The following is a 13,323-nucleotide window of genomic DNA, read 5'->3' as shown; positions in this document are numbered from 1 at the left end:
GGTCAGTAGGTTTCTTGTAAATGGTTGTATTGAACAAATAGTCATCTTTCTGGATGGTAAGGTCTAAAAAATTGATCTGGTGAGCATTATAATCGGATTTGAATTTAAGGTTAGGATCCTGAGAATTAGGAGTGGAGGAGTGGCCTAGTGGTTAGGGTGGTGGACTTTGGTCCTGGAGAACTGAGGAACTGAGTTCTATTTTCACTTCAGGCACAGGCAGCTCCTTGTGACTCTGGGCAAGTCACTTAACCCTCCATTGCCTCATGTAAGCCGCATTGAGCCTGCCATGAGTGGGAAAGCGCGGGGTACAAATGTAACAAAAAAAAAAATCCATTCGAAAAAGGACAATAGGGTATCTTCATCACCCTGCCACAGTATAAAAATATTGTCTATGTATCGGCGAAATATCTTGATGTTTTGCTTGAATGGATGTGATGTCAGGTGTCGTTCTTCGAAATCCCCAACGTAAAGATTCGCTATATCAGGCACCATACTTGACCCCATGGCCATGCCCTTTATTTGTTGGAAATAATTTCTTTCAAATCCAAAATAATTCTGTGTTAATGCAATCGTCGCACGTCAAAATCAAGTGATTGGGAATCCGTCTATGTGTTGATCTGGCTTGTAACGTGTGTTCAATAATCCTGAGACCCTCCATTTGCGGAATATTAGTATATAATGATTCTATATCCATTGTGACTAGTATTGTGTCTGTGAGTGAACCCTCATAATCTTGCAAAATATTAATCATGTGAGTAGTATCATGTACAAAAGATGGAATGAGCGGTACAAATGGTCTTAAAAAGAAATCCACAAAAATAGACAAAGGTTCCAGAATAGAGCCGTTGCCAGAAATGATAGGCCTACCTGGAGGGTTTGTAGGTGATTTGTGTATCTTTGGCAGTATGTAAAAGGTTGGAACGGTAGGATATGTGACCAATAAAAAGTCCTTCTCTTTCTGTGTAATGAATCTCACCTTGGATGCAATGTCCACTAATTCTTTGATGTCCCTCTGAATTTCCTCCGTGGGATCCTTATCTAAGGGCACGTAGAACTCACGGTCATCCAGTTGTCTCTTGATTTCGTTGATATAATCAGTCCTATTCAAAACCACAATACCTCCACCCTTATCAGCGGGCTTGATGACGATGTCATGATTATTAGCTAAATCTCTAATGACCTGACGCTCAGTTGTACTAATATTATAGTGGTGTGGTATTTTATTCCTTTCAAATTTCTTTACATCTTTTATTGCACACATGAATGGAACGCTGTTATGAGAGGATGAGTCTGGCCCGGGGGTATCCATGTTGATGGTTTCTTCACCACCGATATGTCTTGGTAAGGAGTAGCTGATTTGGAGAATGTATGTATAATTTGTAACTTACGTTGAAACTTGAAAAGATCAACATGTGTATTAAAGGCATTATATCCTGCAGTAGGAACAAATGATAGTCCTCTTTTCAAGATACCTTCTTCGATTGGTGTTAAGCCATGATTAGGTAAGTTGAAAATAGGAGTAGATTCTTCTAATGCCGGTTGTGATACCGATCGTTGGATTGATCTCTGTATTGAAACTGCTGGGGTGGACCTAGTCTTCCTCTGCCTCTTTGAAATGATCTGTTCTGAAATGTCCGTTGTGGTACATTTCTGATATCCTTCTTCCAGAGTTCTTCTAAAAAAAGATCGGTCTGCGATGCTGATTGAAGTGCTTGTCGTTGCACTGGGGAAATCTCTCGTTCTGTCGAATGTCTAGAGTGACCTGGAAAGTGGGAGCGGGAAAAAGGACTGCCTAAAGGGGAAGTATAGAGATCCCCTGAGTCACTCCTAATACGCTTGTGTCTTATGTTCTATTTGATGATGTTCAATGGCATCTGTAGTTGGAATTTGTCTGATGTTAGTTTGGGTTCTTGGAACCTGAGTATTCTTAGAATTAACATTACTCATATTAGTCGTAAAATAGGGTTTTGCTTTAGAAAATGGATAGACTGTACCCTTCTTATAATCTAATTCATCTCTCCTAAATTTGCTATTTTTAGTTTCCTTGATGTCATTCTTAAATCTAGCTATTTTGTTATCAACATCTCTGAGTACCTCATCATAGTGGGGATCTTTAGTGTGTAATGCATCCAGTTTAGAAACAAGCGTATCTTTCAGAACCTTACTCTTTGCCTGTGAGGCTTCTGCAATGAGGATCATAAGATCAAGGCTACACTAAATACAAATTGTAAAATATGACATCTATAAAACCACTTGCGTTATCTTCAAAAACATCATCAATTATAGTTATGTATAAAGTATGGCTTAACATGTACATCTTTTCAAATTTTATTCACACCCATCTATGTACATGTTAAGCCATACTTTATACATAACTATAATTGATGATGTTTTTGAAGATAACGCAAGTGGTTTTATAGATGTCATATTTTACAATATGTATTTAGTTATAACTTGCATTACAGTCACTAATATTACTATTGGTAATTATCCTCGTGTTGTCATCCTACAATTTATTTTTCATGTAAGTGTTACTTTTTTATGCATCTACTTACATCAACATGGCAATTATCTTTTTGATTTATGGTTTGTTATTTTATATTTGTCCTCTGGTATTTATATTATCTATATTTGCATGGTAATGTTTTTGACATTCTAAAAATATGATTCTACCACTTAAAAATATATAATTTTCTACTACTTAAAAATATGTGTTTAGTATTTTTCAGAACATTCCTTTTAGTATTTATATTAACATATATTAACATGGCAATTAGATTGTAAGCTCTTTGAGCAGGGACTGTCTTTCTTCTATTTTGTGCAGCGCTGCGTACGCCTTGTAGCGCTATAGAAATGCTAAATAGTAGTAGTAGTAGTAGCAATTATCTTTTTTGCCTATATATGTACTTATTTGTTTCCAATATCTGTCCTCCAGCATCTATATCAACATGGTCATATTTTAATATTCTACAATTTATATGTTCCTTTTTACTGGATGTTACATCACTGTATATCTTATTTATGTTCTTATTGTTTTTGGTTTTTAGACTCCTGATGTAGGCCATCTGGCCGAAACACAACGTTGTGTCGAGTCATTTTTTAATGTGGAAATTGTTTCATTATCATTTGCTTGAAAATTAATAAATATTGTTTATTTTAAACTTCATTTTGGGTCCAGTTATTGGACTGCCTGGCTCATATTCCCACCTTTTTGTTTACATTTGACGCTTCTTGGGATCTATTGAGTTCTCCACGCTCGTGGATTCTCTTTAGATTACACACATGAGCACATCATCTGCCACTGGCATATTGGACTGCAGGTGAGTTTCACCTATTTTAAAACAATCGAGGTCACTTGGAGCCTCCCCCCCCCCCCCCCCTCCCCTCCAAAGAACTGACCCAGACCAACAAAAAAAAAATTCTATTAGTCTGAAAATTTACAATGCATTTAGAGGGATCCTGAGAAAAAATACCCCCCCCCCCCCCCAAAAAAAAAAAAAAAAAAACATCTAGAGCCTGCTTACACAAACAAACTTCTTCCCTAGCTTTATGCAGCATAATTCCGAGCTGCTTAGTCTCGTTAGAGACTTTCCTTTTGTCTTCATTCAGCAGAGGGAGCTATATTAGTCGGGAGTAATTAGGATCAGGGAGAAAAATTAACTGATTTTAAAGCAAGCAGAACACATGCAGTGTATTAGACAAGGCTGCATTTTCAGAGGAGGGAGGGAGAGAGAGGGCAGATGCTGGATGGAAGGGGCGGGGACAGAGGGCAGATGCTGGATAGAAGGGATCAGGGAGAGAGAGCAGACGCTGGATAGAAGGGGACACTCTGTTTCCTAATCTATCCCCTCTGCTCCTGTTATGCCTGCCCCCTCCATGGGATCCACTGTTCCACTTTCTTTTTCCCTACATATTAAGCTCTGGCACTGTATAGTGAGGATATGATTTGACTGCAGGAAGCGTTTTTTGTTTTTTAAGAAATGCACCCATTATTATTATATGAAGCCCCACAATGTTGTATAATTGTGAATGGAATTCTCATTCCTGGGCTAGTGACCATAAACAGATGATTTTAACTACTTCAAGGTTCGTTGTAGGGGTGAATTGAAAACCCAAAACTCAGAAAGTGCCTTCAGTAATCTTTAGCTTTGATGTAGGATACAGAAGGGAATCAGCCTGCTTTAAAGGGAGTGAATTCAACTCTGAGCTAGTCTTCTCTGGCTCCTTCTGCTGGCAGGAAGACATAACCACTCATCTGGATTGGTCTGGCAGGGTCAAGGAGAGGAAATGAACAGGAAATTTCCCCTTACTGTACAGCAAAATCAACCAGAAGTGTCTTTCTCTTTATTGCACAATTCATGGTTTCTTTGAGGAAAATGTAACTTATCATGCAACCTTAGATTGCACTGGGAGGCCATCTCACATTTAATGTGCTTTGGCTGTGCCTCTGGCTGCAGTGCTGTTGTTAATACAAGTCTTAAATTTTGTCTCCCTAATATATGATTTTTTTTTAAAAATTACGCTGTGCTGTGCACTTGCACTGCTGTTTTGTGACTGGATCTGATTGCACTGAACAGAAACAACCTCACTTTTCATTTCTTCTACTGCTGCTTCTTATAATATTGGGCAAGTCACTTAACCCATCTTTCCCTCAGGTGTAAAGCTTAGCTCCTGAGACTTGTGTGCTTAATTAGTAAATAGGCCCCATTAAAACTGAAGGCTTTTTCAATGGCTTCCTTAGCCTATATACAGTTTAGGCATGGAATAAATTTATATTTTTACATTGTTTTATTGTAAATTAATAAGGGCCTCTTTTACTAAACTGCACTAGTGATTCCCACGCAGCAAATGCGACAAGCCATTTTAAATTGAATGGGGTGCGTCATATTTGCGGTACCGGGAATCACTAGCACGGTTTAATAAAAGGGACCCTAAGTTTAAATGTAGTTTAGTTACACTATTACATTTTATTGTGTGACCTGATTATTTGTTCTACCCAGCGTTGAATGAGCTTAAGTTACAGAAAGCAGCTTATAAATAAAAATGAATAAGTAATTAGGCCTGAGCTAAGTAATTCGTTTGTAGCTTGTTAGCCTCTTTTGGACAGGGAAGTAACTAATATACCTGAATGTATCTGTCTGGTACTTGACTTGTGATTGGATTTGGAAAGGTGATTAGTAATGAAATCAACCCGCTTTCCTCTTGTCACAGTCTCATGAAATCCAGCCACACAACTTTCTCAGTCTCGCAGTTCTGCCTATTTAGGCTTTTTACATGCTTTGCTTTTCAGCCACTAGGTGCCGTGTACTGAAACATTTAAAGGTAGAGAATGCACCGATAGTTAATCGGTTTGATTACGCCCAGTGCAAGAAGCTAAACATGGAGCAGATTCTGCATCAGATCCTGACAATGCCTCCTGAGAGGAACCGGATCATTTACCTTCGCCCCATGCAGCAGGTACAAAACCTTTATGGAAAGTTGCATGTAAGAGAGGGCAGGGGCCATTGCTAGCTTCTCTTCTACTCTTGCTCTTTCTGTGATTTGCCTTATAAATGGTAATTTTCTGAAGAATGTACAGGTAGCATAGAAGTTGCCTATGTAAAGTCAGGATTCAAAATTGCAATGCTCATCTTTTCTGCAAAGGAATGGGTTGGTGCTGGGGAAAAGTAGGACCAGCTGGGGGTTTGCACTGTAGCAAAGTAGCTACGATGCTGCTGGTCCCAAAATGTTTTGAGTCTTGCATAAATTCTGAGCCTTGCCCCTGAAAGCATGAAAGAGAGAAGCTGTACAAAGTCACTTGTCCTGTTTTAGTTAAGAAATGTGGACCCCCAGGACTGAAAACAGTGCATCATGTAACCAAGAAAAGGTGGCTTAAGGTACCTTGGTTTGTCTTTTAGCCTTTGTGCTATGTGGCTGTTGTAAGCATCTACTAAAGCTTTGTTTCAAATTGAAAAACAAAAAGTGAAAGGACCCCCTGTATTGACCCCCTCAGCCAGGCGACAGACAGAAGCAGTTGTCTAGAATTTCATGCCACGCAGTCTGCTGGAGCTTTTTTCACTTTGTAGGTGGACACTTTGAACTTAGAGAAGAAGATATTCAGTGGGCCATATCCCTACCATATCTGTATTATCCATGAATTCAGTAACCCTCCAAATGTACGGAATAAGGTGCGCATTCGCAGCTGGATGGACACGATAGCAAATGTCAACCAGTGAGTACTGTTAGTGTGAACATAAACTCCATCGCCTCATGAGCAGGGATTTGCCACTCGCCCCACGCAGGCACCACGAGGTTGACATTCCTTTCTTTTGTCAGTAATCTTTTTCCCCACTGTTTTTTTTGTTTAACTCACAACACAAAACAGGTTTGCAGAATCGCTCTAATAAATCTGTCCCACACTTTTTGCATGTGTAATGAGTTGTGCTGCAGAGCTGTGCTTCCACAGATCAGAGACTTGTGGCTTATGTCCCCCTACCAGCAGGTGGAGATAGAGAGAACATCTGAGGTCTGCTATACCTTGCCTCAGTATTCTCTCTATCCAGCAGATGGATGGTCATAACCATGCAGCTCTGGATTGATTGGCTCCTGGTCTGGTCCCCCGGCTCTAGTTGAGCTTTTGGGGTTGAGGTGTCCCGGCACTGGGACTTCAGTGTGCACCTGGTGGTGCCAGGTCCCCCTCCCTTCCTCCACGTCGCACCCATGTTGTGCACGTGACCATGGATTTGTTTTGCTCTTTTTTTTTTTTTTACTTGCATTTTCCTAACCATTGCTAGAAGCCTTTATTCTTTCCTGTCTTGTCTCTAGAGAACTCATTAAATATGAATTCTTCCCCGAAGCGACACAAAGTGAAGAGGATATGAAGAAATACAGCAAGTACCCCTGGGGGAGAAATATTTATACTTTAGAAGGTTAGTAGGAAAATGATTCTCTGTTTTTCTGAAACAAATTGCTAGTGTTTTGCCTTGCAGAGATGAGATGCTGGGTTGCGATCATCACTGCTTCTGCTTTGCAGGTTGTAAACAAATGGAGGCCTTTCTTTTCGCAGTACAGCCTGTTCTGGTTCTGTCCTGTCTCTTTTGAAATGGGATAACCAGAACTCACAATACCCAAGGTATGGTGGATCTGTACAGAGGTATTACAGAAGTTTCATGGAATGTTCTCTGCATGGATTGTTACTGGGAAGACTGGCTGGACCACTTCAGCCCTTATGGACCAGATTTTGTAATAGAAAAGCAAAACAGTTAGGGCCCTAAGCTTGGAGGAGGAAAGGAGAGTTATTTGCACTTCTAATAGGACATAGTAAATGATACAGGGTAGAGAGGTTGAGTAAGACCGGTGGAGGGGGGCTTGCATGGCGTGGCTTTAGGTTTAAGTGAGAGAACTTTGGATACTTGTCTATCCATGATGGGTAAGGACCAAAGAGAGAAGGCCAGAAGTGCAGTAAACAGAGACAGGAGGTAGCCTGCTTGGAGCAACAAGTATGACTCTTAGCCACCTTGCTGGGCAAACTAGACAAACCTGCTGGTTCCATTATATTGCACAGACAGCAGAAGCGGGGACAGATGGCAGAGTGGATGGACCAGTTTAACTACCAGATTACTCTGGAGCAATCACTTATGTAACCTATAACTTTTATACAATCATTATACTTTGGTTAAATGACAATGTATAGGAACAAGTTAGAAAACCTAAGAAATGTTGTTTTCACCTGTATGCTGTGATGGTACATTCTTCCTGTTGTTGAAACACGGAATAGACTAAAAATCCTTTACAGGCTTAAGATTTTGAGGCATTACTGAAATCCTCAAAATGCTTTACCAGCTATCTGTTCTGTATATAAAAATTGTTACACTACAAGTGTCTTTGATTAGTCTGAATCAAAGTTTACAGCAAAGTTGAGTTTACAGCATCAGCGTCCACTCCTCCTTTCTACCAAACAGTGAGTGTGCTGTGTCTTTAAGAAAATAACACATGGGCTGTCAGCCACACCAGGAATTTTCTCAGACCTATAGCTCTCAGCTGCCAGAGCCCAGTCCAGCCCTGCCCCAACCCAACCTACTCCCGAAAAGCAGAGAAACCCTTAAATGAAGTAAAAATGTTGTCCATGCTTTGTAATGTGAAACAGTTATTGTCAGGCATCAGGTTTCCAAACCTATTACGTGACTTTGGTACAGGTGTTCTGTGGAATCCTGCACCTGCCCCCCAGTCATGAACGCCTCCAAGTGCCCTGCTGAAATTTCTTTTCCACAGGTCCAATGGACTGAAAATGAGATCACAGTAACATAGTTGGTGACAGTAGGAAAAACTCTGCAACTCTGCCAGTTATTTCTATTCACAGTGCCAAAGATTTACCCCAGAGAGTGTGTCTACCAGTAAGATATTGCTCCCAGTCCAGGATAGGTTTAGTTATCGTCGTCCTTTGAGTAGTGCCTTAATTCAGTTCAGCCGAGCACTCCTCTCTTCCTTTGTGCAGCCATAAAGTTTTGTAAGAGCAGCCTTGCAGTGGAGAGCTGATGTCTCGTTTATCACCTTCATCACTCAACCGTAAGCCCAGTCTAATCTGAATACTTTTAGATGGTCATATGACTGTTCTGAAATAGTGACCCCATTCTCCCTCCCTCTGTCAGGTATTGTGGATGGGGCTCCGTACTCTATGATCACTGATTTCCCCTGGCTCAGATCTCTTCGCACAGCGGAACCCAACAGCTACGCAAGATACGACTTTGAGGACGATGAGAAAAGTGGGTATTTAAGATTTCCTTGATGAAACTTCTTCAGTGCCACTGGACCATTTTGTGTTTTATTGATAAGTATGTGTTGTGAAGATTAGGGGTTTTTTTTTTGTTTTTTTTTTAAATTGTGGTGTTTTTTTAAACAGTGTGAAGAGAGAAATCAGAGGGCTGGTGTGTAATCTAATCAGGTTTTTCTATACCGCTATATTTCCACAGGGGTCCAAAGTGATTTACAAGAAGATAAGTGCCTGATTAATCTGTTAAGCATATTAAGTTCTCACTGTAAGACTTCAGAGCTCAGCTTGAAATTTGATCTGTCTAATTGGCATGTATTTTTTCAACAGCTCTAATCAAACCCCCTGTTTGGAAAGTGCTCGTTTATGCCCAACTTTAGAATCACTCAGGACTTGAACTGTTGTGGGTCAGGGTCTGTCCCCTGCATAAAGGAACCCTCTGGATATAGTTGATGACATCAGAGTCCTTTCCCTGCTAATGTTTTATATTGGTGTGGACTGTAGATTTTCATAACTATTCGAGCTTGAATGTAATAATTTATTTTAACAGCTTATAAGATAAACCTGTATAAGTCATGTAAGTGGGAAAACAGATGTCTAAATGCCATGAGTGCTGAACCTTTTACAAAATACATGTAGTTCTGTTGAATACAAAAGCACCATTTTATAACCGTTAATGTCACAATGGGAAAGTGCAGGTGTAACTTGTATGCACACATGCACACAAAATATACATGTATGGGACACATTTTATAAATTTACACAGTGGGTGACAGTTGGGGCCCTTTCACCGAAAAGCCCACTTTGGGTCCTCTGAGAAGTACGCAATCTGGCCCCCTCAAGCACTCTTCCTTGCCTACGGTCCAAATGACGAGTTAATTGGGTTATGCTTGACTCGGAACAGATGTGACATTTTCAGAGATATGTATGTATTGGTAGTGTACTTTGAATGACTGCTCAAACCACACCCAGCGCGGGCATCTTTGTTTGTGTTTAAACATTGAATATTGTCGTTTCTGAAATTGCTACATACACAATATGCTGTTTTGCACAAATACATCCTCTATTTCTATCTGCTTTTAACGTGGACATGGTGGTCTGATATGTCTGTTCGGTATCCTAGTCTATAGTTTAAAGTAACTGTCCAATGTTCTGGCTGTCTGGTTTTAGTCTGTCAGGAAAGTTTTTTTTTGTGTGATACCTTACTTAACAATTAACCCTGAATTTAAAGTTACTGCATACATTAAGCGTTTTGAGTTCTAACATCCCCATTGACACAGAGATAAATCAGTAGCAGGTGTAAAAGGTCACTTGCAGACTTAGCATTTTCTGATGCACATGGCTATACATTTCTTGTTTTATGCTTTTTTGCTTTTATTTAAATTTCTTTTTTGACTTTTTCCATTTGTTTAAAGGTTTCATTGAACTTTATCCATATTCAGCACTGACTGTGGCTATGGAGGGGGAGGGGGCGCAGCAAGTGAGACTACCTACACGCAGACTTTGAGAGAAGAAATGTTAGAGAGAGCTAGAATTTCAAACATCAGCCGTTCTTATTTTTAATTTATGGTATTAATCAGTTAGAACAAGAAGCCATTTTCTGTTCAGTCACAACTTTATATCAAAGCAGTTCTACTGTGACGTTTGTCCCTGTCCTTCATCCCTGTCTTTGTGTGCTCAATTTCTCAGCTACGATCTATGCCCCGCGGAGGAAAGGGCAGCTTTCTGCTGACATTTGCATGGAGACCATTGGGGAAGAGATCTCTGAACTGCGGCAGATGAAGAAAGGTGTATTTCAGCGGGTGGCTGCCATTTTCATCCATTACTGCGATGTGAACGGAGAGCCTGTGGAGGACGACTACATCTGAGAGGATCTTGGCTGCCCTCTGTGGGTTGGGGAGGGATCAGCGAGAAGAGAAATGGGCTTGCTGACCGAACCAAACTGCTGCACGTTGCTCACTCTGGGTTTATAAATAATTATATAAACCGAAAAACTCACAGTGATAGCATTGATGTAAAATAAACCTGCTTTCTAAAGTCCTTTTGTATGTTTATACAGTTTAAGAGTAAAAACCCTCTTTCAAAGGCAGCTAAGAAAGGGGTTGCCAGATGCTTGTCTTAATGTGTAAGACTCTATTATTTTGTACAAATCTAAACCTCGGCGATGGTTTTAACCTGTGCATTTCCTGCTGGGATTGTGGCAGCATCTCTGCAGCATAGAGCAGTGGCGCACGCACTGTCTTGTGTCCTGTCTACCTCTGTGTATTAAGATCACAAGAAAGCGAATCTTGGAAAGAAACAAATCTTAGACATACATGGTTGCAAAATTTAAAAGCTATAAATAAAAAATGATGAAAGATTGTAGGTACTCAATTTTTGGGGAAAAATAGTTTGGTTTGAAATTTCAAGTACATGTAATTGTAAACTTTTATCCTTATATCCTCCATTTCTCAGTAGTACAGCTGAAGCTGTTTGCAGCAGGCAAAAGTTATGCATACAGTGTGATTCCTGATCAAGGTTCAGTGTTTTTCCTCTGTCTTCTACGTTACAGCATTAGACATTTATATTGTATGCATGGGCTAAATGCATCTCTTTTATAAGAGGAGTTTGGGGATATGGGTTACTACTACTACTACTTATCATTTCTATAGCGCTACTAGACGTATGCAACGCTGTACACAGTCCGTGCTCGACAAAGCTTACAATCTAATTAGGACAGACAAACGAAGCTTAGCCGAAGTTGGGTGGCGGAGCAGGTGGGGGGAAGAGGGGTTGGTGGTTGGGAGGCGAGGATAGTGGAGGGCAGACTTATACGGTCTGTGCCAGAGCCGGTGATGGGAGGCGGGACTGGTGGTTGGGAGGCGGGAAGTACTGCTGGGCAGACTTGTACGGTCTGTGCCCTGAATAAGGCAGGTACAAATCAAGGTAAGGTATACACATATGTTTGTCTTGTTGGGCAGATTGGATGGACCGTGGAGGTCTTTTTCTGCTGTCATCTACTATGTTACTATGAGATAAGGGAATAAAAGTGAGGATGATAAATTAAGGGTTCTGAACAAGGATTAGGAGTTAAAAGCAGCATCAAAAAGATGGGCTTTTAGCTTAGATTTGAAGACAGAGATGGAGCTTGACGTACCAGCTCAGGAAGTCTATTCCAGGCATATGGTGCAGCAAGATAAAAGGAACGGAGTCTGGAGTTAGCAGTGGAGGAGAAGGGTGCAGATAAGAGAGATTTACCCAATGAACGATTCTGCCCTCTAAAGGAATCTGGAAGATCTAAGATTAATTGTTCAACTGTTCCCCGGGCCCTAATACCCAATCTCCTTTCCCAAAAGCCACGAACCTGAGTCCAAAATCTTTTCACTAGGGGGCAGCTCCAAAACATATGTAGTAATGTACCTGGACTCGTTCCGCATTTGAGACAATTTGGACTACGATCCCCTCCCATGTGTGCTAATTGTGTCGCTGCCACATACCCTCTGTGGATGCATCGATATGCACATTCTCTCAAACGAGCATCTGTTACCAACAGGGGTATGCGCGCCACTACCCTCGGCACGTCCCATGTCACCAATTCAAAGCCCAGTTCTCTTTCCCACGCTCGTCTCAGCGGTCCATAATCTCTGGGGGGTTACCATCTAGTTAAAGCCTTACAAAGCAAGGAGACAGTAATTTCGCCCTCGCCCAATGAGTGAAAAAATCTCGTAACTTACCCCCCACTTGCCTGGTCAAAGAGGCTTCCGGCAATGACGCCACATAATGTTGTATTTGCCTTATAGCAAATCTGTTGCCCCAAGAATCCCCCACCCTGCTCAACAAGTGTTGGGCCTATACCCGGGTAAGTGAGCCCCTGTGCCAAACAACGTCTGGCAGCCAGACAGTTCTGATCTTACCGGAAGAGACTGGACAGGAACTTCCAACGGAGGGCAGGCCGGAACGCAGGAGAACAAGCTAGCAGCTGATAAAAGCCCAGTCCAGGTCCAAACAGAGGTTCAAGGCAGGCGGCAGGCAAAAGCAAAGTCCAGGTCCAAACAGAGGTTCAAGGCAGGCGGCAGGCAAAAGCAAAGTCCAGGTCCAAACAGAGGTTCGAGGCAGGCGGCAGGCAAAAGCAAAGTCCAGGTCCAAACAGAGGTTCAAGGCAGGCGGCAGGCAAAAGCAAAGTCCAGGTCCAAACAGAGGTTCAAGGCAGGCGGTAGGCAAAAGCAAAGTCCAGGTCCAAACAGGGGTTCAAGGCAGGCGGCAGGCAAAAGCAAAGTCCAGGTCCAAACAGAGGTTCAAGGCAGGCGGCAGGCAAAAGCAAAGTCCAGGTCCAAACAGAGGTTCGAGGCAGGCGGCAGGCAAAAGCAAAGTCCAGGTCCAAACAGAGGTTCCAGGCAGGCGGCAGGCAAAAGCAAAGTCCAGGTCCAAACAGAGGTTCAAGGCAGGCGGTAGGCAAAAGCAAAGTCCAGGTCCAAACAGGGGTTCAAGGCAGGCGGCAGGCAAAAGCAAAGTCCAGGTCCAAACAGAGGTACAAGGCAGGCGGCAGGCAAAAGCAAAGTCCAGGTCCGAACAGAGATCCAAGGCAGTCAGGCAGTAAT

The 13,323-nt window shown here is 41.7% G+C and overlaps 1 protein-coding gene across 4 annotated transcripts in view; it reads left to right on the top strand.

Annotated features, from left to right (window-relative positions):
- FBXO38 (F-box protein 38) overlaps positions 1-11,107 on the top strand; it is a 77,984-nt gene extending 66,877 nt beyond the window's left edge. For 2 of the 4 annotated variants that reach the window (XM_030211433.1, XM_030211432.1), the window contains exons 18-22: positions 5,291-5,457; positions 6,066-6,211; positions 6,805-6,908; positions 8,628-8,741; positions 10,436-11,107. In XM_030211433.1, the coding sequence (XP_030067293.1) occupies positions 5,291-5,457; positions 6,066-6,211; positions 6,805-6,908; positions 8,628-8,741; positions 10,436-10,614 (710 nt within the window). In that variant the 3' untranslated portion in view covers positions 10,615-11,107. Of the gene's footprint in view, positions 1-5,290; positions 5,458-6,065; positions 6,212-6,804; positions 6,909-7,111; positions 8,157-8,473; positions 8,545-8,627; positions 8,742-10,435 lie in introns of those variants that run through there. The other 2 variants (XM_030211436.1, XM_030211435.1) reach the window with 2 other exon arrangements.
- Positions 11,108-13,323: the final 2,216 nt, after the last annotated feature.

The sequence above is a fragment of the Microcaecilia unicolor genome, chromosome 8, assembly GCF_901765095.1.
Source record: "Microcaecilia unicolor chromosome 8, aMicUni1.1, whole genome shotgun sequence".
NCBI lineage: Eukaryota > Metazoa > Chordata > Amphibia > Gymnophiona > Siphonopidae > Microcaecilia > Microcaecilia unicolor.
This window is presented reverse-complemented; position numbering and strand designations above follow the sequence as displayed.